General features: G+C 42.8%; 1 protein-coding gene across 3 annotated transcripts in view; it reads right to left on the bottom strand.

The window, feature by feature from the left end:
- The window catches only part of NBAS (NBAS subunit of NRZ tethering complex), a 385,077-nt gene that overhangs the window by 317,011 nt on the left and 44,532 nt on the right, over positions 1 to 23,534 (bottom strand). For all 3 annotated transcript variants that reach the window (XM_059729540.1, XM_059729533.1, XM_059729539.1), the window contains exons 10-13: positions 21,913 to 22,051; positions 16,065 to 16,130; positions 4,131 to 4,259; positions 624 to 687 (exon numbers count right to left, since the gene is read on the bottom strand). In XM_059729540.1, coding sequence (XP_059585523.1) covers positions 624 to 687; positions 4,131 to 4,259; positions 16,065 to 16,130; positions 21,913 to 22,051 — 398 coding nt within the window. The remainder of the gene's footprint in view (positions 1 to 623; positions 688 to 4,130; positions 4,260 to 16,064; positions 16,131 to 21,912; positions 22,052 to 23,534) is intronic.

The following is a 23,534-nucleotide window of genomic DNA, read 5'->3' as shown; positions in this document are numbered from 1 at the left end:
GGTGACCTCTTGAAGTCTCTTCTAGTCCTATTTTTAAATGACCCTATGATACACACTTATAAGTCTTCATTGATTCATACAGTGCACAATTTTGTGTAAATTAGGTAATTAAGAATGTTTTTTAGACAGAAGTTCATTAACTAACATTATCAACTAAAAAGAGACACTCCAGAACCAAAAGAAGACCTATTTATCCAAGAATCTGACCTCTTTAGAGGTTTAAGTTATTTCTACCTTTTACCATGGTAGAATGGTAGAAAAATGAATGGTAGAAAAATACAGTTAGCATTCTAAACTTCAATTAGCCTTCAAGTGAGATCTGCAAATTTCTACAATATAGAGCTATTACCTTATTATCAGTAATGAATGAATAAGCCCTTTATGAACCGTGACCATAGGTAAAGAATATTTCAGCTGCAACGTATTCTTAATAGAGAATTTTAACACTCTTACATTGTGACTTTCATTAGTGGGGATGAACTATAAATTCAAGGGAGACCTAAAGGATTGCCAACTACCCTAGATAAGATTTTAATTAAGCTCTTTTACATTCTTTAAGTGGCTGGCATAATTTTTTTTAACTACACCAACATTTAAAATAATAGTTTGACTAAACCACCAACCTTTAATTTTTTTCCTTTTCTCAACAGAAAGACTCCATGCAGGGTTGATCTCATCATAACCTGGCTAAAATAATGTGAAGATTATTATATTAAATATATTTATAAGCCATAATCTACACACACACTTCCCCTTTTTTATTTTATATTTAGGCCTTTAATAGAGAATAATATATTTAATTTTCTCATTCCCAAATTACTCTGTTAGGACTGAGACCACATTCATATAAATCCAAATATTCCCTGGTATTAAAATTAAAACCTCCTTTACTAGATCAGATGTACAAACTGGACACTTGGCTGAAAACACTATGCTTAAGAAGAAAGGAATTGTCATACTGGATCAGACCACTGGTCCACCCAATCCAGTATCCTGCCTTTGATAACTGAGAATTGGAAATGAGAATGCACCTGCAGAAAACCCAATGACTCACTAATATGAGCAACATTTAAGGACAATCAGCTCCAACTAATTTCTCAGATCCAGAAATTCCTAATGTCACTAATCTCACTTCTCCCAAAGTACATATGTCCAAGTTGTTTATTTCACCTTTAGTCTAAAAATGTGCAACTATTTGTTATAGACTTAAAATGCAGGTCTCCCTCACCTGAGTAAATACGTTCAGCATTGCTGAATATTAGGTGAGCACAGGATCATGTTACAGTCAGGTTACCTTTATAAAGGTAAAGGGAATACCAGAAGAATCAACAATATCAACAATATTTAATGACCTCTGCACCTGTCACTCCTTCCCTTGGGCATTGCAACAGATTTTTTTGTCCTTATCTTGGAAAGAACATACTGTAAGTGTGCCAATAAATCACTCTGTACAGTATCGCAAGTCACCTGACACATGAAAGAAATACAGCCTTTATTATTTACAGAGTAGTATGACTGTACGTAACTGTGCTGATACAGAAAACATCCGTCCTAGCCCCAAGGAATTTGCAGTCCAAAGAAGGAAGAGTATGTAGCTCTTAACACCTGAAAAACAGACTGTGTCCAGTTTTAGTACAGTGGAAAGGTTTTCTCTTCTTCTCTCTCTCTCCTTTCTCACTAATAACTAAAAGCATATTTTTTTAGCGATACCATATAAAACCAAAAGAGCTCTATGCAAAATAGGTGGCAGCCATATGTATTACTAAAATGTGTCCTGCAAATATGCATTAGCATTCAATTCCAAATGATGTACACTAAAAATGTGGTTTCAAAACACGCACTGCACTACTGAAGTTGGGTGTATTATAATCATCATCTACTGGGCAATACAGAAAACACTTAAAACACAGCTACAAAAGGAAATGTTTCCACTTGGCTTTAGAAGTAAGAAACTTGCAGTAAAAATCCTCAGGCAAAACCTCTATTTCTCATGTAGCTCTTATGTGCAAGGACTACAAGCATATTCTCTCTTAAAAATGTGAACACATTTGCTAAAGAGCTAGTCTTCTGTGACTTAAAACTACCTCTCTCAACGGGTAAGTCCTAACTAGATATGACTTCTTAAAATGTCAGCAATGAAAAATAAAGGATGGGCTCTGGTCATTGCAGTCATAAATATGCATCTGCTAGGCAAGAACCATGGTATATCAGTAAGAACACAATGGCAGACCTGAAAATTTTGATTCACTCTGACACTATGATAAGCTTGGAGTATAAGCATCATCTTTTGAATGTTTTATGAACCTCTAGCTCCTTCTCATACTTAGAAACCTTGTTAAGACAAAGCCAAATAAGATTTCTTGCATAGATGACTAAGTTTTTGGAGGCCTGACTGGAACGGACTTTCATAATGCCCACATATATACAGACAATGAGGAAAGCACTGAAGGGTTAATAAAAATTAAAGTCTGCATTTACATATCATAAGACCTAAAATATAGCTCTACATTAGACTGTGATGCCTGCTGTGCAACTCATGGATTGTAACAGAGGTCAACAGATTGGGAGAACAGTTGGATGTATTTCACTTAAATACCTCCGTTTTTTTGCATCTAAATCATCTCCCAAAATTAAAATTATTTCTTCCTTTAATCTTTTCTTTTGTAATTCCTAATGACTGGGCAACAGGTTGGGAGTAAAGAGTCTAAGTAACAAAATGGTGCTAGATAAAATAGTATTATGGGATAGGAATTCATGCATCAATAACCAACCTAAACTTTGAAGACTAAGAAAATAGTAACAGTTATAACTAAAATAACCTTATAATGAACTAATCAGAAAAACACACCTATTCCCAAAATATCAATGAAAATGTGCAGATACATATTTAGATTTAGGCAGGGAACATGAACACTGAGTCTTCCTATTTGTGTGTCATGAAGCACCCTGTTTGACTGGTTACAAAGTATGGCCTCAATCCCACATCATGTTTCAAGATAGCAGGACACTGTTCAAAAACTAAATAACCCAGTTAATTTGCCAAAATGCCACATAAGATGGATGTACAGTATGCAATCATTTCAATTTATGAACTACATGTCACTAAGCAAAAGAACAACACCACTGCCAAGGATGGCGTCAAAAAAAATGTTGAGTCAAACATATCTCAAAGGGAATTCAGGTTTCAAAAACTAGGTGGACAGAGTACACCGAGTTTGGTGAAGAGTATGAAAAAGTATGCACAAACTACACACAATACTTCCAGTGGGAGGGAAAACCTTTCAACCTTAATTCTCAAGGGTTTTCCATAAAAACAAAATTAAGAACTTGGAGAGGCATGTTCATGGTTCTGTATCTGCTCCTTTTAAAATAGCAAGCAAATAGCTTTACATCATTAATGAACCCTGTACTACCTGAATGAAGTAGAAAAGGGTTTCGTCAGTCGTCCAGAGACTAGAACTACTGCACAGACTCAAAAGTAACATGCTACAAATCTGAGCCACTTTAATGCACCAAATTTCATCTTTATGCAACTCGGGAAGACAGCAAAGAAAAACATGTGGCTTGCTGATGCCATCAGTTACACGGCAAACCTTAGCAGAGCATTAACCTGAGAGAGGATAATTAAGCAAGGATAAAAGGTTAATGCATTAATTCACTTCATCACTGGGGGACCACAAACTCAAACTTGAAAAGCTCTGCCTTGGCCTGGTCTGTATTTTGAACCAAGGTTTCACAGAAAATGGAGCAGGAAGGGACCTTCAGGTGATCTAGCCCACCCCTTGCCCTAAACGGTATCAAATACATCTCAATAATTTCTGATGGATTGCAATTTTCCTGCATTTGTGCGCTTACTCTTTTCCCATCTACAGCTTCATAAACTTGCATATTATTCATTAACACTCCCAACCGGTTCTTATGCTGCACCATGTTTTTCAACTTGAAGACTTTTACTTAAGGGATGACAAAAAGTGGTGCAATAGCAATTTAGGGTACCCTTGTCAATCAAAAGAGGAAGCAAAAAAAAATATCAGTACCTAAGACAACAGGAACCTACACCTTCTCTCATTCCCTAGAAGAGCTAAACTCATGAGGTTTAAAATATTTATTTTTCTTAAACACCTGTGTACCTGGTAACTTTGATCCCATTCTCCTTGCAGTTTCAGGGATGGAAGAGTCCAGATGGTCAATTTTCCAGAAAAGTGAATAGCTGCTAGAAGAGTTCCATCAGGGGAAAGGCTCATCTTGAAAACGCCATCCTGCCCAACATTTTACCAGCAAAAGTTACAATAAAGAAAAGGCTAAATTCAGCTCAATGATAACCTTTTCCTCACCCTGACAACCTCCAGACCACATATCTGTGCAAGCGCTTACAATTATAACAATTTACTGTACTTACCTGAGTCCAAGACAACTTTGAAATTAAGATGAACCCCCCCTGCCCAATAATTAGATTCTATATACAGAAATTATAAGTTTGCTATAATTATCCATGTATAAAATCTAATTAGTGGACAGTCATCTTTGATCCCCACAACTGCTATGGCAGGGAAAACAGCAGCAGGGGTGAAAGACCCCTGTCCCTTGCCCACCCCACCCCCCCATCCCTGCTGCCTCTCTCCTGCCATGCACCCCCTGCCACCTGCCTCTGCATTACTGTGCTTGCCCCCTCAACTCCCTGCCCCCCCTGCCCTCCTGCAGCCTGCATCGCCCACCTCATCTGTCCCCCTGCAGCAGGTAAGCAGAAGGTAAAGAGCAGCTGAGTGGATATAAGCCACCCAAGCCCAGGCCAGGCAGCGACTCAGCTTAGGCTTCAGCCCCAAACCTAGAGCCAAACCACCACCTGCCCCAGGCCAGTACACATATCCAATTTGAGGTTCTCCACCCCCACCCCATGACTAGGGAAAAAAAAATCTCATCTTACATTTGAGTAAATATGGTAATAGCATGTCACACTGAAAATTATTTTAAAAGTTATATATGCTATGCTATAAAATTAAAGGAGACTACCAGAAAAAAATTGTACACAACAAGGCCCCTACCTAAGAATATCAATTTCTGTACAACAGTAATCACTCAAATATTGCCAATATATCATTTGTTAGTATGGTGGTCTGTATTACAGTTACCATGGAAAAGAAGCAAGAACCACACAGATTCTGAGTTCTTTCATCTTAGGTTACAGAGGGTGAATTCGAGGTGGGGAGATCTTTCTGTAACAACAGAGACACAACTCAAGACTGATATGCTAAAACTATGCACTTAACATGAACTCCTGTAGGCTCTTCCGAATCAGAATCTTTCCTGCACTGAAGACCAGGCATAAATGTAATGTGAAGAAGTAATCTCTGAAGATTCATGAACTCCAACAAAAATGCAATTGCAATAATGTACAGCTTTCATTGGGGAAAAGCCTGTAATACCAATATATATGTATTCTATATGTGTAGGCAAAGCTGTTGGTAATTGTTATTGGACACAGCAAAACATTTGCAAGTGTTGCTAAAATACTTATGCTTCTGAGTCCCATTTTCAGAAGATACTTAGGGCAAAAATCTAAAAACATGTTTGCCTCAACTCCAACTGAAATCAGTAGGAATTTAGGTGTCTAAACATCCTTCTGGGATCTGCCCCTTAGAGTCCCCAAGCCTAAATTTCAGTGAAAGTCAGGCAAACTTGGGCTGCTAAATGCTTACATCTCTTCTGAAAATAGCCCCATCCAAAAATCTGAATAAACAACATGACACTACAAGACCCCTTGGTTCTAGTCCAATTAATTTCAAAAAGATTTCCAAAAAGAAGTTAATTCTGACATAACATCAAGCATTACAAAAAAGGAAGAATCACAGGCTCAAATGTTTATGAAAATCTGAGGATAAAGATAAGGATAATTGAAAAAAGGAGACACTCAAACTTATAGAAAAAAACTATTACGGCTACATAAGTCTAAAACCTTGTTTCCATGGGAAAATACAGATTGCCTCTGTGCTGCATCCCAAAGGCACTTCCATGGGTGCAGGCCAAAACCACTAAATCACGTTCCTCACACTTGCTCCCAGAGTAGCAGGTAGCCACCTCAGAGAAGCTCTAAACGTAGCAGACAAAGAGCGCGCAAGTGGATCTGGGCGTATGTTTAATAGTGCTGTAAAGCCATTGCATTGATTCAGTTTTGGAATGGGAGTGTGCAGGTGGGACACAGACTATGGCAGAATTTCCAATAGAGGCAGCACAGACATCCCTCTATTTGTTTTCTAAATGATATTTCAAAAGTATTCTTGGTCTGACTAGTTCTTTTCCCGTTTTTAAACACTTAAACAGCTTAAAGTTTAAGTTCCGCTCATATGGCCCATGAAAACCAAATTATCAGATTCATTTTCTGTCCTCATGTACTAAGGTTTTGATTGCAAATAGAAGGAATTCTTTAAGCCCAAAACAAAAATCTATTTTCATTAAAAATTATGAATTAAAGAGATAACTTAAACTTTGCACCTAAACTACTGGATATTGCCCACTTAAACAGTCTTCAGTTTTCTCGCACTACATTCTTAAACACTGGAGGTGGGAGCAGACTGTAATGTTACTACCTGGGACTTTCTATTTCCCAGAACAGAACAGGGCAAAGCTAACTGCACCCATGTTTCCATTCTCTATATATTAAGATATGTACAAAAGAAGAGAGAGAAGATTGTGAAACTGTCTGGAAAAAGATACATCTACAAAAAGATATGCTAAACCACCTGCCTTTCTTGACAATTATAGGTTTCATTAGGGGCTATATTGAAAGCCAGTATATAACAACTCAATAGTCAGTCTCTAACAGTGCCACTTGCTGCTCATTTGGACAGCCATCACATACTGCCAAACAGTTCATTACCCTTAAGGGAACCACAGTAAAAGGGTACAGAAAGCTCCAAGAGACTTGCAAACCGCGTTTAAAATCTGTCATCTAAGTTAGCAGCAGAACGAATCAAATTTTGACTACAGCTGGCTCCACCAGCAAGCTTCTGGAGTGCTGAGCCTTGGCAACAGTATTAAATAGCTTTTCCAATCACTCATTAGTCAAAACAAAATCTCTTTCAAATATTTAAGCCATAATCCCCAAAACAGTGTTAACACTTCTAGAGATGAGTGAACAATAATAAACTTTTCTCTTCTTAAATTTAGTCCTGGCAAAACGAAAGACATTAAAATAGATTTCAGTTCTATTTAGCAGTAGCCTTTGAGGTAAAAACAGTTTGCACTTTCTTCTTCAACATATAACATATTTCCAATTCCTTAATTTGAGAGCTGAAATTACCAGCCCAGAAGAGTTGGGAACAATAAATGTAAAATTTCCTTCCATCCTAATATCAATTAATCCAAAATCTTACATGCCCAGCCTTCACCATGTTCATGAAGAAAGATTTACTTTGCCCTTATAAGCAAATGTTCAACTTCTTCCAACATAAACATTAAAGGAAAAAAAAAGAAAAAGGCAAAGGCAATAGGAAGCTCTTCATTTATTATTATTTCTAAAGGAAAGAATTATTATTTAAAGCATATCCTTTTATAAAGTTCGAAGCTTCAGTCACTATTGCCAATTCTTACAATTTTGCCATAAGTCTTTGAGATACACAACTCAACTCCCAGGTTCATTACATGACAATCTTAGCATATGTATTTTAAAACATTTTCCAGTTCTTATGATTGTGACAAATTCCTTTGAACGTGACCCAAGTAAACTAATCAAAAACCAAGTAGTAAATCAGAATTTTTTTTTTAGTGTAAAAAACCCCAAAAAACAAACAAAAAAAAACCCCCATAAAAGCATCTCATTATGTTTAAAATCCGTCTCAATTTTAAACATTTTGAATGGACAAAATTACTTAATGCAGAGCATTTTGTGACATCAACTAGAAACTAAAAGCAAACAAAAGTGAAACTGATTTGTGAATTTTCATTATCCAACCCAAGAGAAATTCAAAAGTTAGAGAGCAATACTAAAACCGTTCCGTATGTTCCCAGGTTAAGTAACTCAAAGTGTTATTAATAAGGATTTAATAACTTTATCAATATGAATCTCAGTGAGGACAGTGCTCCTTCAGTACAATACTAAAAGATTAAAGATTTGCCACTCAAACTATGTATTTTTCTAGCTAGCCAATGCAATCCTTTGATACCACAGTCAACAGAGCCAGTCCTTTTTGGAAAAAGAGATCTACCTAACAAGTTATGTCTATCATAAATATTAGTAAAGAAAGAAATACTACTGTTACTATCTTGGTTAACAAGTAGCACTTAAGAGCAAGTGACAAATCACTGGACTTGTTTATACCATGCAATATGAAAAGTCTTGATACTTCCATGAGGAGGATTGATGACTCCATGTAATATTTGAAACAAGAGCAAATAAAGTGAAGTAAAACAATATCAATGACAGGGCTAGAGACAGCTGTCACAACCCAGTGATTTTGGTGCCTCGGCACGGTGGAATTTTTCCGCCACATGAGAGCCTCTTGCAAAGTAAAGGCTTTCTGTTGCTGCACAAAACCCCCGGTGCAAGAGAGATCCCGCCATTCGAATGTAAATTTGTGTCCCGCTATTGGCCAGCTCTAAATTATGCACACATGGCGGCTAGTAATTGGCTTGCTAGCCATTTAAAAATTAGCACGACTTCCGCCCAAGTCGGAGAACTTTGAGCACGCTGCAGAGTGCTTCTGAAGAGATCTGACTCGTGGCTGAGCTGATCGATAGACTGATCGATCACCTATCGATTTGTCTCCCTGTCGCCGTGCGCAATCCCAGACGTATCCTTTTCCCTGCCGGCCTGATTTGTAGACGGACGTGCTGGCCTGAGCCCTGCCAGCTGGAACAACTAACGTAGTTGTTCAGACGACCGGACCGTTTTCGTCGCAACAGCAAGCGATGTAAGTAAAGTTTTACGACCATAAAGCTTTCTCGGCCTCTCTATTCACCAGCCCACCCCGACGAAAGAGTAATTATTGAATCACCTCGAGTCGGCTCTGGCCGTCCGAGACATGGCGATGAGGATGGGATTTAAGGGCACGGTGATAGAGAAGAACCTAATCGGGTGCTGCCCCTGGCGCACTGGGACCCGCCACGTAGAGAACGCCAACGATCTATGGGCGCATATCGCTTACCACCAGGCGGTAGAAGGGGATGAAAGAAATATTGATGGTTACTTCTCCGTAAAGAAAGAAGAAGCCGTAGTGAAGGAATGGAGAACTAAGCTATCCCTTGGGGAGTTCGGATGCATAATGGGGAGCGACCAGGTCTGTTCATAGATTCAAAGATGTTAGGGTCGGAAGGGACCTCAATAGATCATCGAGTCCGACCCCCTGCATAAGCAGGAAAGAGTGCTGGGTCTAGATGACCCCAGCTAGATGCTCATCTAACCTCCTCTTGAAGACCCCCAGGGTAGGGGAGAGCACCACCTCCCTTGGGAGCCCGTTCCAGACCTTGGCCACTCGAACCGTGAAGAAGTTCTTCCTAATGTCCAAACTAAATCTGCTCTCTGCTAGCTTGTGGCCATTGTTTCTTGTAACCTCCGGGGGCGCCTTGGTGGATAAATACTCACCAATTCCCTTCTGTGCCCCCGTGATGAACTTATAGGCAGCCACAAGGTCGCCTCTCAACCTTCTCTTGAGGAGGCTGAAAAGGTCCAGGTTCTCTAGTCTCTCCTCGTAGGGCTTGGTCTGCAGGCCCTTGACCATACGAGTTGCCCTTCTCTGGACCCTCTCCAGGTTATCCGCATCCTTCTTGAAGTGTGGCGCCCAGAATTGCACACAGTACTCCAACTGCGGTCTGACCAGCGCCCGATAGAGGGGAAGTATCACCTCCTTGGACCTATTCGTCATGTATCTGCTGATGCACGATAAAGTGCCATTGGCTTTTCTGATGGCTTCGTCACACTGCCGGCTCATGTACATCTTGGAGTCCACTAGGACTCCAAGATCCCTTTCCACCTCTGTGCCACCCAGCAGGTCATTCCCTAGGCTGTAGGTGTGCTAGACATTTTTCCTCCCTAGGTGCAGCACTTTGCATTTCTCCTTGTTGAACTGCATCCTGTTGTTTTCTGCCCACTTGTCCAACCTATCCAGGTCTGCCTGCAGCTGTTCCCTGCCCTATTATCGAACCCCGGAGGAAACCTCAACCATATCCTTAGCCGGGGTGAAAGCGCGGAAGTCAGAGAAGCTGACCCCCGCTCAAGAGTTCGCTCAATGCATTCAATACTTAAGGGAAGGAGGGGAATCCACCCCCATGGACTGGTTTAACTGTCCGGATTTGATGCCGGAATCGCGGGGTAATGAGCTCCTCATTCAGCTCCGGGAGGATTTGGAAACTAAGGGCCGTCATGTGCCGAGATGGGGTCTGACCAAATGGAAGAAGGGAAAAATGATAGATGTGTTGTTCCGTACAGTAGCGGGTCTACTAAGGGAATACGCAAATTTAGAGGCGCAGATGCATATGGCGGGTAAGGAGTCGTTGGAGCAGGCAGCAAAAAGCTCCAGAGCAGCGCTTGTCAGAAGCACCGGCCGCATGATACCGCTAGCAGAAAATGGCGCCGAAAGAAGCGCGAGCCATCTGGGAAACCCGGAAAGGAGGGGCGAAGCTTCAGAAGACCTGGCAGGGATCCATCTAGCGTCTCCGCCCCCTGAGGTGACGTCGTTCCCAACGACCCCGCCTCCTTGCCAAGGGGAGGGGGCAATGGGAGGAGAGATATACCCAACGCTCCCAGACGAAGAATTTAACTCTTTCTCTACCGCAGCTCACCCGATAGCTGTGATGAAGCATGTTGCAGATGAAGATGGTGCTACAAGTACCACTATTATCTCACGCACACGCACTCGACCAAAGATTCAAGAGCTTTGCAAGGAATCTAAAATAAGATCAGGAGAGACCTTGGCAATGTGGTTAGGACAGCTAATAGTGGAATTCGGATCTGACACCTTGGATAAAGAAGAAGCGAGTGCTTTGACTCGACAGGCGGCATGGAGTGGTGGGCGTGCTACCGATTTGAATGTGGTCGTGGACAGTGCCCACTGGCCCATCCCACTCCCAGCGCTCGTAGTGGGACAGGTAAACCACAAATTTCACACCTGGCACAAAGGTCGTCCACAGAAGCCTACTGCGGAGCAACTCCTCCTGGCTATAGTTGGGGTGTCATATCTCTCATGGAGTCTGAGAACAAATCCAATGGGACTAACCGCCGTACAACAAAAAGAGAGATGGGCTCATCGCCACCTATCGGACCCTGGGGCAATCCCAACACCCTTGGAAGCTATAGAGACCTGTGTGGAGGTATATGGAGGAGCAAATGCCGTTACACTCTGACTCTTCTTGAACCCAATGGCAGGTCAACCGGTGGGAAATCTCTTAGGCCATCTCCCACGTCTACAAGCACTTATGCAACAAGGTGAAGAAGCTTCTGATACTATAAGGGACCGATCTTCGGTATACCCAGCCGGAACACTGAGACCCAGACAGCAAGAATTTATTCCCCAACGAGAGCAAGGGTGGTCACCTCCAGGAACCCCGAAGGAAAGAACCATGTTTGGTTTTCTTCTCTCCCGCGCCGGACTTACAAAGGCGCAGCTACGAATTTTGGGAGAAAGGGGCCAGTCTCGTCTGGCTGAAGCATTGGGATTCAAATTCGAGGACACATCAAAAAACGAGTGATGGCCGGCGGCTCTGCCGGTGGCCTTCTCCAGTTCAGACCTGACCCTACGGATACGCCGAACTCACTGTTTGCAACCCTACCGATCCGGTTGACCAACAACAAGCATTCTTCCTTCTCGATACTGGAGCTCAGACCAATGTGATTACCTCAATGATACCTCATCAAAAGACCACCAAAACGATCAAGGTACAAGGGCTTAACGCTATTGCTGTCACAACGAAGGTCAAATTTTGGGTCCAAGGCTACCGATACCCCCTAGAGGCTGTCCTAGGGGGCATCAACATTTTAGGGATCCCGGGGATAAAAGCGCTTGACCTTAAAGAACAAGTGCTACAGGCATTACTCGTCATCATCCCAGAACAGGACTGGCATCGACCAACACTTCGTAACAACTCCACCTGGCGATATCGACCAATCCCGACTAAGGGTTCGCTAAAGCAGTCCCTTACTGACCTCCTGAGGCGGCTCGAGCGACGAGGCTGTATTAAGACTGTAACAGCCAGCACCTACCTGTCATCAGGATGGGGGGTAGCGAAACCTGGAAAACCTAATGAAGCCCGGTTGGTTGTAGACTATCGAGAAGTCAACAAAAGGCGTCAGGTACTTCAACAACCTAATCCATCTACTCTGCCACAACGTATGTTTGAGATGGCACAGTTTCAAAAAAATAAGTGGGTTGGAGTCACATTGGATCTTAAAAATATGTTCTTTTCCATCCCGATAAACGACCCGGAAGGAATACTAAACATGTGTATTGATGGCATCATGTATAGGTGGACAGTTTGTCCACAAGGATATCGTAACGCTCCATCACTAGCCACTGGTGCCATGAATAACACCCTAAACAATTTTCGAGCTTCATACTCTCTTCCCCCAGAGAAGGAACTAAAGATTTGGAGTTACGTTGATGATATCGCCATCATGGGTCATGATAGTTCCGTAGTTACTAGTATAGTCAGTCAACTAGTCACTCACCTTCAGAGTGAGGGATGGACAATCAACAAGGAAAAGTCGTGTTTACAACCTGTAGATGACATAACGTTCCTTGGCACTCGATACATTGGTTCCATCCGCCACAGAATTTCTCATGAGGGTCCTAACATCGATCCATTGAAAACATTCTTCCCTATAACTAAGAGGCACTTTCAACAGCTGTTGGGTCATCTGAACTGGTATCAACATTATATTGAACCTAGTGATTTGGCACTCCTCACCAAATTGCAGCGACAGATCTGTAATAAATCCCAAAAGTCTACGCCCTGGACAAAAGGAGATCAGCAGAACCTGCTTCGCCTGCTAGCTACGGTTAAAGATACATAACTCCATGCCATCGATCTGGGCAAGTCACTAACCGTAACCCTCGGGTTCACCACCAACCATGTGTGGGCTGTCGCACATAATTCTCATGATGAGTTAGTATATACAGCCCATAAAACACTTCAAGCGGCACAACATCAATATGGAGCTGTGGGAAAAATCCTCCTCGCCGAACAATTGGTGGAGTCTTTAGCAAGGGGGCATGGGACATTACGCGCTCCCAGTGCCACATTGTTACCCTTGCTGGATGCAAACAGAGTTGACCCACATTTTCAGGGAGAATCTAAGACCTGGAATACGCTAGTGCTTACCCATTACAACTGGCATTGTTGGAGGTTGGAAGACACGGTACCTGATCCAAGCCCAAAAGATGAGGAGGAGGTCCCTACATTGTATGGAACCTCTGCCCCGGCATGGATGGCCTCAGATGGAACCTCCCGACATGGCAGAGGCTATGGGTATTACTGCAAAGCTTGTAACGATAAGGAAATCTTTCAAGCCGACCCAGATGATAATTCGGCCCAAAGATGTGAATTATTAGGATTGCTTAAGGTACTGGAACATTGTCTGACACATCAGAACAATACACTCCCAGTTCCGATCATCGCAATTGATTCACAATACATTTATAAAATTCTTACGGGCACAGCTTTTCCCTCCGAGAATTTAAATGATTGGCAAGATATTTGGGAAATGTTAACTAAATTTGTGCGCCTTCCGTTGATTAGGCACACTAAGTCCCATCGTCCAGACACCGATCCAGCGCATGAGGTAATTGATAAGCTCTTGGAAGATCCACTCCGAACTGACATAGTCTTGCCTGTCCCATCTACCTCCGGTCCTGAAGTAAATCCATTCCTCGCGTGGCTTCATGAGAATTGGGGTCACCCGGGACCACGAGCTTGCCATCAAAGTTGGTGCCGAGCCCTTACGGAGCCGGCCTCATACGGAGCTCGGCGCGATTGGGAAAAGGTAGCTCAGGCCTGTGAGATATGTGCTAAAGAAAAATGCCATAGAACCAAGCACCAACTAGGAGCTTTCGATTCTTCACAGTTTCAAGCAGGAAAAGTTTGGCAGGTAGATCTGCTGGGACCCCTCCCAGGGTCTAAGCCACCAAATAAAGGACTAGCTGTTGTCGATTTGGGAACAAGACAGTTACAGGTTATCCCCCTACGGAAAAGTAATGCCATTGCTGTCATTTCTGCTTTGACTGCTGTATTTGCTACCTGGTAACCTCCTCACGAGATTCAGTCTGATGGAGGACCCCCGTTTAACTCAAACGCTCCAGACAAATTCGCTCGTCTTCATAATGTAGCCTGGCATCTTCATTTGCCGTACCACCCGCAGTCCAATGGTGTTGTGGAAAGACACATAGGTCTGTACAAAGAGCAGCTTCGCCTTAGAGGAGGAGGGACGTTTAAAAATTGGACTCAATTTAATCACAATGTCCTTATTTCACTAAACACTGCTAAACCGTTATGGGACGAAGCTAATGTCCAGAAACCTCCACCTTGGGAGCCCAAGTTCCAACCAGACGAGTTAGTGTGGATTTCAATGCTGCACCCCCATCAGTCTCATCCACAAGTTCACAAAGGGACTGTTCAGTGGTCGGGACAATATCCTAATACCTATTCTGTCCAATTGGAAGAGAAGCCCGATCATCCTCCTATTATCGTTCATCACAACTGAACGACACACCGTTCCAACGTTTCCCCAGTATCCTTACAGTAAATCCAATTATGAGTCTTTTGTCTTGTGTTGTTGTTTTCTCTCTTCACAGGACTGACCCTAGAAAAGCAGTAATCCACAACCGCCCGATTGTGAGATTCATCGAACTCCAGACTGCAGTTTGCTCAAGTTAATAGAGTGATGATTATAAAGGAGACACTGAGATGGCGAACGTTCATTAGCTCAGGACTTGCTATAACACTATTTACTCTCATTTTGTCAAGTATTTTATCGACATTGTCTGTTAGTAGGAGAGGACGGACTGACTACCATACAAGGAGAGTCCCAAGCAGACTTCTCCAATCAGACGATGATCAACAGTTGTTGTTATATGTTCAAAGTTATTGTATTTTGTAACTTGTTGAAAAGACCGGTCTATCAAGTTGTTTGTTTATATATATGTGTGTGTGTGTGTGTGTGTGTGTGTGTATATATATATATTTATTTTACTGGTTGTTAAAGCTTTGCCAGGTCAGTGAGTCCCGAAACAAAGATGCCGTATGATGTGCTCATGTGTCTAAAATTCCAGTTGTGCCGTCAGCAAGGGGGCATGTCACAACCCAGTGATTTTGGTGCCTCGGCACGGTGGAATTTTCCCGCCACATGAGAGCCTCTTGCAAAGTAAAGGCTTTCTGTTGCTGCACAAAACCCCCGGTGCCAGAGAGTTCCCGCCATTCGAATGTAAATTTGGGTCCTGCTATTGGCCAGCTCTAAATTATGCACACGTGGCGGCTAGTAATTGGCTTGCTAGCCGTTTAAAAATTAGCGCGACTTCCGCCCAAGTCGGAGAACTTTGAGCATGCTGCAGAGTGCTTCTGAAGAGATCTGACTCGTGGCTGAGCTGATCGATAGACTGATCACCTATCGATTTGTCTCCCTGTCGCCGTGCGCAATCCCAGACGTATCCTTTTCCCTGCCGGCTTGATTTGTAGACGGACGTGCTGGCCTGAGCCCTGCCAGCTGAAACAACTAATGTAGTTGTTCAGACAACCGGACTGTTTTCGTCGCAACAGCAAGCGATGTAAGTAAAGTTTTACAACCATAAAGTTTCTCGGCCTCTCTATTCACCAGCCCGTCCCGACGAACGAGTAATTATTGAATCACCTCGAGTTGGCTTTGGCCGTCCGAGACAACAGCCAGTAAAACAAAGCCTGTGAAAAGTCAATTGGCTAAATCATGCTAGTTATCCCATTTAAAATAAAATCCTTTCATTTAATTTAATTTAAGATACCTAAATTAAAAATCATTATAAAATCAGTTACATTTCTCTCTTAGGCAAGTCCAAATGTAAATGAACAACAGTGTTACTATAGTACATTGTTGAGAAAGAATTTATTACCTTTTCTGTTCCCTGTCTGCTATAAAATCTGAAATTCCTAATCTTTAATAATCCTCTTCTCTGTGCCTGGAAAAACAAAAGTATATTACATACTGTAAGATTAAAGACAATCTTTGATTTATGCATTGAAAACTAAATCAAATCCAGAAAGTAATGAAACAATCACAGAAGAATATATTACTTTGCAACGTTCTCGAGAAGCAGCAGCTAAAACAATGCTCACAAGAATTATTTTAAGCATGCATTAAAGTGCAAATATAAATTTGCAACAGCTGACATCTGCTGATTTATGGATTATTTTGATGAATATATGTCAATCCAGGAAACACAACCGTAAATTCAAGTTTAAATTAATACCAAGCTATAACAGTAAACAGATATCACCCAAAAGACGTGTTAGAAACTTTCACTGAACACAACTGAAATTGGCTTAGTGAACTAAGATAAATCATACAATCTAAGTGTGAACTGATTTGAGCATATGAAGACTGCACCAGTTTAAATAAACTGATTTTTGTGATGCTAGGGTGAGGTGGGGAGGGAGAGTGTGCGTGCGTGCGTGCATGCGCAAAAATATATATTTCTGCTCCAAATTAGGATTTAAATCAGTCAGAATTAGGCTTATAACAAAAACAACTTATTTCAAAATGTTTTGGGGGGAGAAAAACAAGCCTGGAATCTCTCCAAAATGTTCAGATTAAAGATATCTGGATATTCTAAGACTCCTACATACTACGAGAGTACAGGAAGGACAAACAGGAGAGAAGAAGAGGGGGAGTTGTGCTTTATCTAAAAGACTAGCATGATTGCTGAGAGATCCAGTATTAAACTGGAGATAGACCTGTTGACAGTCTCTGGGCTCCGGTCAGAGGGGAGAGCAACAAGAGTGATGTTGTGGAGGGTGTCTGCTGTAGACCACCAGACCGGAGGATGAGGGGGATGAGACTTTCTTCAAACAGCTAGCGGAAATTTCCTGATCACCAGCCTTGGTTCTCATGGGGGACTTCAAATCACCCTACCATTCGGTGGGAGGGCAATATGGCACTGCAAAGACAATCTAGGAAGTTTTTGGAGAGTGTTGGGGACAACTTCCTGGTGGAAGTGCTAGAGCGGCCAACTAGGGCCCATACTCTTCTTGACCTGCTGCTCAGAGAGAAGAATTGGTGGGGGATGTAGACCTGGATGGCAACTGAGCCAGTAGCAACCATGAGATCATTTAGTTCAAGATCCTGAGGAAAGGAAGGATAGAGAACAGCAGAGTAAGGACCTTGGGCTTCAGAAAAGCGGATTTCAACTCACTCAGGGAACTGATGGGCAGGATCCCCTGGGAGGGCAGTCTGAAGTGGAAAAGAAAAGCGGGTCATATTTTAAAGAAACGTTACTGAGTGCGCAGGAATTAATCATCCCAATACACAGGAAGAATAGCATGTATGGCAGAAGACCACCTTGGTTAACCAGGGAACTCTTCAGTGAGTTAACACACAAAAAGGAAGCTTACAAGAAGTGCAAACGTGGACAAACAACTAGGGAAAAGTATAAGAGTATGGCTCAGGCATGCAGGGATGAAATCAAGAAGGTCAAAGTGCACCTGGAGTTGCAGCTAGCAAGGGACATGAAAGGTTACAAAAAGGGTTTCTACAAGTATGTCAGCAACAAGGGGAAGATCAGGGAAAACGTGGGTACCTTTACTGAATGGGGGAGGCAACCTCGTGACAAATGATGCAGAAAAGGCCAAAGCGCTCAATGCTTTTTTCACTTCAGCCTTCACAGGTAAGGTCAGGTCCCAGACTCCTGCACTGGGCATCACGGTTTGGGGACGAGGTAAGCAGCCAACAGTGGCAAAAGAACGGGTTAGAGACTATTTTGAAAAGTTGGATGTATACAAATCAATGGGGGCAGACTGGACACACCCAAGAGTACTAAGGGAGATGGCCAATATGATTGCAGAAGCGCTGGCCATTATCTTTGAAAACCTGAAAGAATCAACAGCTGCCAAACCAATCAGGGTTAGGATTCAGAGAGCCCTTAACTAATTGGAGGATTGGATCAAAAGAAATCTCATGAGGTTCATTAAGGAACATTGCCAAGTGCTGCACTTAGGACGCAAGAATCCCATGCACTGCTACAAGATACAGACCAAATGGCTAAACTCTGCAGAAAAGGACCTGGGGCTTAGAGTGGACAATAAGCTGAATATGAGCTAACAGTGTGGCCTTATTGCCAAGAAGGCTAATGGCACAGTGGCCTGCATTAGTAGGAGCAATGCCAGCAGATTGAGAGAAGAGATTATTCCCCTCTATTTGGCACTGGTGAGGCCGCATCTGAAGTGCTGTGTCCAGTTCTGGGGCCCAAACTACAGAAAGGGTGTGGATGAATTGGAGAGAGTCCAGTGGAGAGCAATGAAAATGGTGAGGAGGCTGGGGCACATGACCTATGAAGAGAGGCTGAGGGAACTGGGATTGTTTAGTCTGGAGAAGAGAAAACTGAGGGCAGGACTTAATAGCAGCCTTCAACTAACTACCTAAAGGGGGGGTTGAAAAAGGATGGAGCTGGACTGTTCCCAGTGGTGGCAGACAACAGAACAAGGAGCAATGGGCTCTAGTTGCAGCAAGGGATGTTTAGGTCAGATATTAGGAAAAACTCTCACAAGGAGGCTATTACAGCACTGGAATAGGCTACCCAAACAAATTGTGGAATTTCCAACCTTGGGAGTTTTTAAGATCTAGCTAGACAAAGCTTTTACTGGGATGATCTAGTTGGGGATGGTTCTGCTTTGAACAGGGGGTTGGACTAGATGACCTCCTGAGGTCCCTTCCAACCCTCAATTTCTACGATTCTATGAAATAATAGATTTAAAACACTACTCAAAGAAAGAAATGCCAAGTGTCTCACACAGAAGTAAACACTAAAACATATGGAATGGAGTTAATATATTCCTATAGAACAACCTGGACTTTATTACTAATATTAAAAGAAAAGTATCTACACTTACTTAGGTAATACTGAAAAAAATCATTTTTTTCTTCAAAGGATATGTATATAGTGTTTTCCATTAGGTATCCCCCAAATGACTGTCTGTCAAACAACAACAACTGGACCATAGGTATAGACAGCTATACCTTGTACAGGAGAGATCGTGTGGACAAAAGGGGTTGGGGGGGGTAGCTCTCTATGTCAAGGAAGGCTACCCATACCTGCAAGCTGACAGTCGCACCCAGGGGGGATGACTGGAGACTCTCTGGGTCAAAATCCACAGTGAATGAGGCACAGGAGACAATGGTAGGAGTCTACTACAGACCTCCTAGCCAGGATCAAGAGCTTGACCAGGAATTCACCAGGGAACTAGCTAAGGCTGCCCACTCCCAGTGCATGGCTGTCATGGGAAATTTCAACTACCATGACATCTCGCGGGAAGAGCACTCGGCCACATCCGAACGGTCGCAAAGCTTCCTCACATGCGTGGATGAGCTCTATCTAACACAAGAAGTCTATGGACTGACAACAGGCAAAGCACTGCATGACCTGGTACTGGCAACCGGGGCTGACTTAATCAGCAACCTAACGATCAAAGGGAAGCTGGGAGACAGCAACCATAAGCTGATCACCTTCACCATCCACTGTAAAGCAGGCAAGTCAGGCAGCAAAACAGAAGTTCCCAACTTCAGAAAAGCTGACCTTGACAAGCTCAGGAGGCTTGTTGGCGAGGTGCTAAGGGACCATGACCCAAAGGGAAGGGGAATTCAGGAAGAGTGGCTGCTCCTCAAGGGAGCAATCCTGGAAGCTCAAGCAATATCTATCCCATCTCAGAGGAAAGGCAGCAAAAGGGCACAGCAGCCCCCCTTGGCTCTGCAGGGAACTAGTGTACCTCCTACATCTAAAAAGGAAGACCTGTAAAGGATGGAGGACGGGATCCACCTCAAAGAAGGAGTATTCTGCACTGGCCCGGACCTGGAGGGGGCGAACCAGGAAAGCCAAGGCTGCGACTGAACTCCAACTGGCTACAAGTATCAAGGACAAAAAAAGTCCTTTTTTAGATATGTGGGGAGCAGGAGGAAAAGCAAGGGTAATGTTGGACCCCTGCTAAACCATATGGGTCAACTGACAACTGATGCCCAGGAAAAAGCCAACTTGCTTAACGAGTAATTTGCATCAGTTTTTCACCAGCCCCAAGGTATGGCCCTGCTCGATACGGTACAGTACGGCCAGGACGAGGGAGAACTGTTACCCTTCATCAATGTTGACCATGTGAAGGAACACCTTGAGAGGCTGGACACCTTTAAGTCAGCTGGCCCAGACAGCTTACACCCCAGGTTACTTAAGGAGCTGACAAGCATCATAGCTCAGCCACTAGCATAGATCTTCGAGAACTCATGGTGCTCAGGTGAAGTGCCCGAAGATTGGAAGAAGGCCAACGTGGTGCCTATCTTCACAAAAGGGAGGAAAGTGGACCTGACCTCTATCCCAGGGAAGATCTTGGAAAAAAAAACAAACAAACAAAAAAAAAAAATCAAAGAAACCATTCTTGACAAACTGGCCGAAGGCAATTTCCTGAGGGATAGCCAGCACAGGTTTGTTGCAGGCAGGTCTTGCCTGACCAATCTCATCTCCTTCTATGACCAGGTGACATATCACCTGGACAAGGGAGAAGAGATTGACATCATATATCTTGATTTTAAAACAGATTTTGATCAAGTATCCCACAATGGTCTTATAGAAAAACTGGCCAACTGCAGCATCAGCTACATCACAGTCTGCTGGCTGGGGAATTGGCTTTGAGGTTGGACCCAGAGAATGGTAGTTGATGGAAGTCAATCATTGTCGTGCGCCGTGACCAGTGGGGTTCACCACGGCTCCATCCTCGGGCCTATTCTTTTCAACGTCTTCATTAATGACATGTACATTGGTGTCAGAAGCGGACTGGTCAAGTTTGCTGATGACACCAAACTGGAGTAAAGCATCCAGACCCAAGGACAGGATAGTGATCCAGACCGACCTTGACAGACTAAGAAAAATGGGCAGATGAAAACCTGATGGCCTTTAACACTGAAAAATGCAAGGTACTCCACCTTGGGAAGAAAAACCCACAGCATGCTTATAGGCTCAGCAGCACTACGCTTGCTAGCACCATGGCCGAAAGGGACTTGGGGGTCACGATTGACCACAAGATGAATATGAGCCACCAATGTGATGTTGCAGCCGGCAAAGTGAGCAAAACTCTGGCTTGCATCCATAGATACTACTCTAGCAAATCCCAGGATGTCATCCTCCCACTGTACTCAGCCGTGGTGAGGCCGCAGCTGGAGTACTGCATCCAATTCTGGGCTCCACGATTTAAAAAGGACGTGGAGAAGCTTGAGAGAGTCCAGAGGAGAGCCACGCGCATGAACAGAGGGCAGGAAAACAGGCCTTATGATGAGAGGCCGAGAGTTATGGGACTCTTCAGCCTGGAAAAGCGAAGACTCAGGGGGGACCTGGTGGCTGCCTATAAGTATCTAAGGGGTGCACATCAGGATCTGGGGGAACACCTGTTCACCAGAGTGCCCCATAGGATGACAAGGTCAAACAATCATAAACTCCTCTAAGACCATTTCAGGTTGGACATAAGGAAGAAATTCTTTACAGTCTGAGCCCCCGAGGCCTGGAACAGACTGCCACCAGAGGTGGTGCAAGCACCTACTCTAGACTCCTTTAAGAGTCAACTGGACGTTTATCTTGCTGGGATCCTGTGACCCCAGCTGACTTCCTGCCCCTGGGGCAGGGGGCTGGACTCGATGATCTTCCGAGGTCCCTTCCAGCCCTAATGTCTACAAAATCTATGAAAAAAGAGATTTACTCCAAAGGTACTTACAATCCGAATGTCATCTTCATAACTAGTGACCTGTTTATAGTATGGAGAACCTGAAAGAACTCTCCAAGCAGATATCCCACAGCTTGTGGCTTTAGACACTCCATCTTCATCAGTTTCACAGCCACCTACAAGCAACAGCCTATAAACACAAAAAAACTCATTAATGAAGACAGGTTTATCTTTGGTACCACTTAAGTGTTAGTAGAATTACACCATGGATCAATTTCACTCAATTGATTTTACCTATTCTAATGCCATTCCAATTGCATTTAGTTGCTTGTTTATTAAAAATAGATAAAAAATGCAAAACGAGAAAAGCAGCTTCCTTTATTACAAGAGCCATCAACAAAGTCTAAATATAAAATACAAGTTTCTTTATGTTTGGTGGTATAACCTATGTATCAGATTACTTTGTTACTCTAGGTTACTTTATTGGTTACTTTACTACCAATATCACCACAAACACTAAATGCTATTTTAAAACATTTCCCCAAACATGTTTGTACAAGTACCAATTATCACCATCGATGATAACACTTTTTCCTTAACACTGATCAAAGCTGGTTGTATTCATTGGCAATTTACTATCAAAAGAAGTTTAAGAACACAGTCCCTATGGCTCAAACGTTTTGTGCATCTGACATTTAGATTTGAGTTTAAATTATTTATACATAACAATCTAAGAATTTGGGGAAAATCTGGGAGGCAGCTGTATATCCAGATTTGTGTTACTGTTGAAAGATTCTGCCATCTAGTGACTAAGTGTATTAAAAGCTTCTATATTTATCCATGCTTACATGAAAACATAAAATGCATTTTAACCATGTAAAGCAACCACACAGAAACAACGACGTTTATATTTAATAGATGTAATAGTGAAGAACACCAACCATTTGAAAATCCTAAGCCTTTGTTAAATAATATTTTAATGATATTCTAATAATACTGTTCTAATGAAGAGCCATAACATTTAATTTAAAATATGTGTTCAACACTCCTTAAATGCTCATTTAGTATAATACTTCAACCAAAAATATCTAACAGATTGGATATATAAATAATTTAGTTGTAGTCTGACACAGCAGCGCTCAACTTCCAGCCTGCAGAGCCATGTCATCCAGCCCATGCGTCTCCCTGTGGGTACAGATATTTGGCAGTGGTGGAGTAGTTTAATTGCCACATCCCTACTCCCAAATTTCCAGAATCATGATGTGAGGCGGTCTGCAGGCCAGGTGATGCAAGACTGTACCATACATAAGGCCAGTATGTGGAGTTGCTCTGTAGTCAGATGTGGCATGTGGGGGTCACACCAGTATGTGGCTGGATGCAGCACATGGGGCCAGGTCAATGCACTGGATCACACCCATGAACTGATTCCACACACTGACTCCATATGCACAATCCAGCCCACAAACAGGCCCAGCACCATTTATCCAGTCCATGGGTTCAGATAGGTTGAGCACCACTGGTCTAACATACTGAACTAATCACCACAAACAAGCCTCCTTTCACTTTTATTACTGTCCAATAGTTCAATCCGAAGCACTCTTCTACCATGATAATCCTCAGCAGCACTGAAATCAAAAACAGACCTAGTAGCCACTAGCAATTTAAAAAACATT

This window comes from Alligator mississippiensis, chromosome 1 (genome assembly GCF_030867095.1).
Source record: "Alligator mississippiensis isolate rAllMis1 chromosome 1, rAllMis1, whole genome shotgun sequence".
Taxonomy (NCBI): Eukaryota; Metazoa; Chordata; order Crocodylia; family Alligatoridae; genus Alligator; species Alligator mississippiensis.
This window is presented reverse-complemented; position numbering and strand designations above follow the sequence as displayed.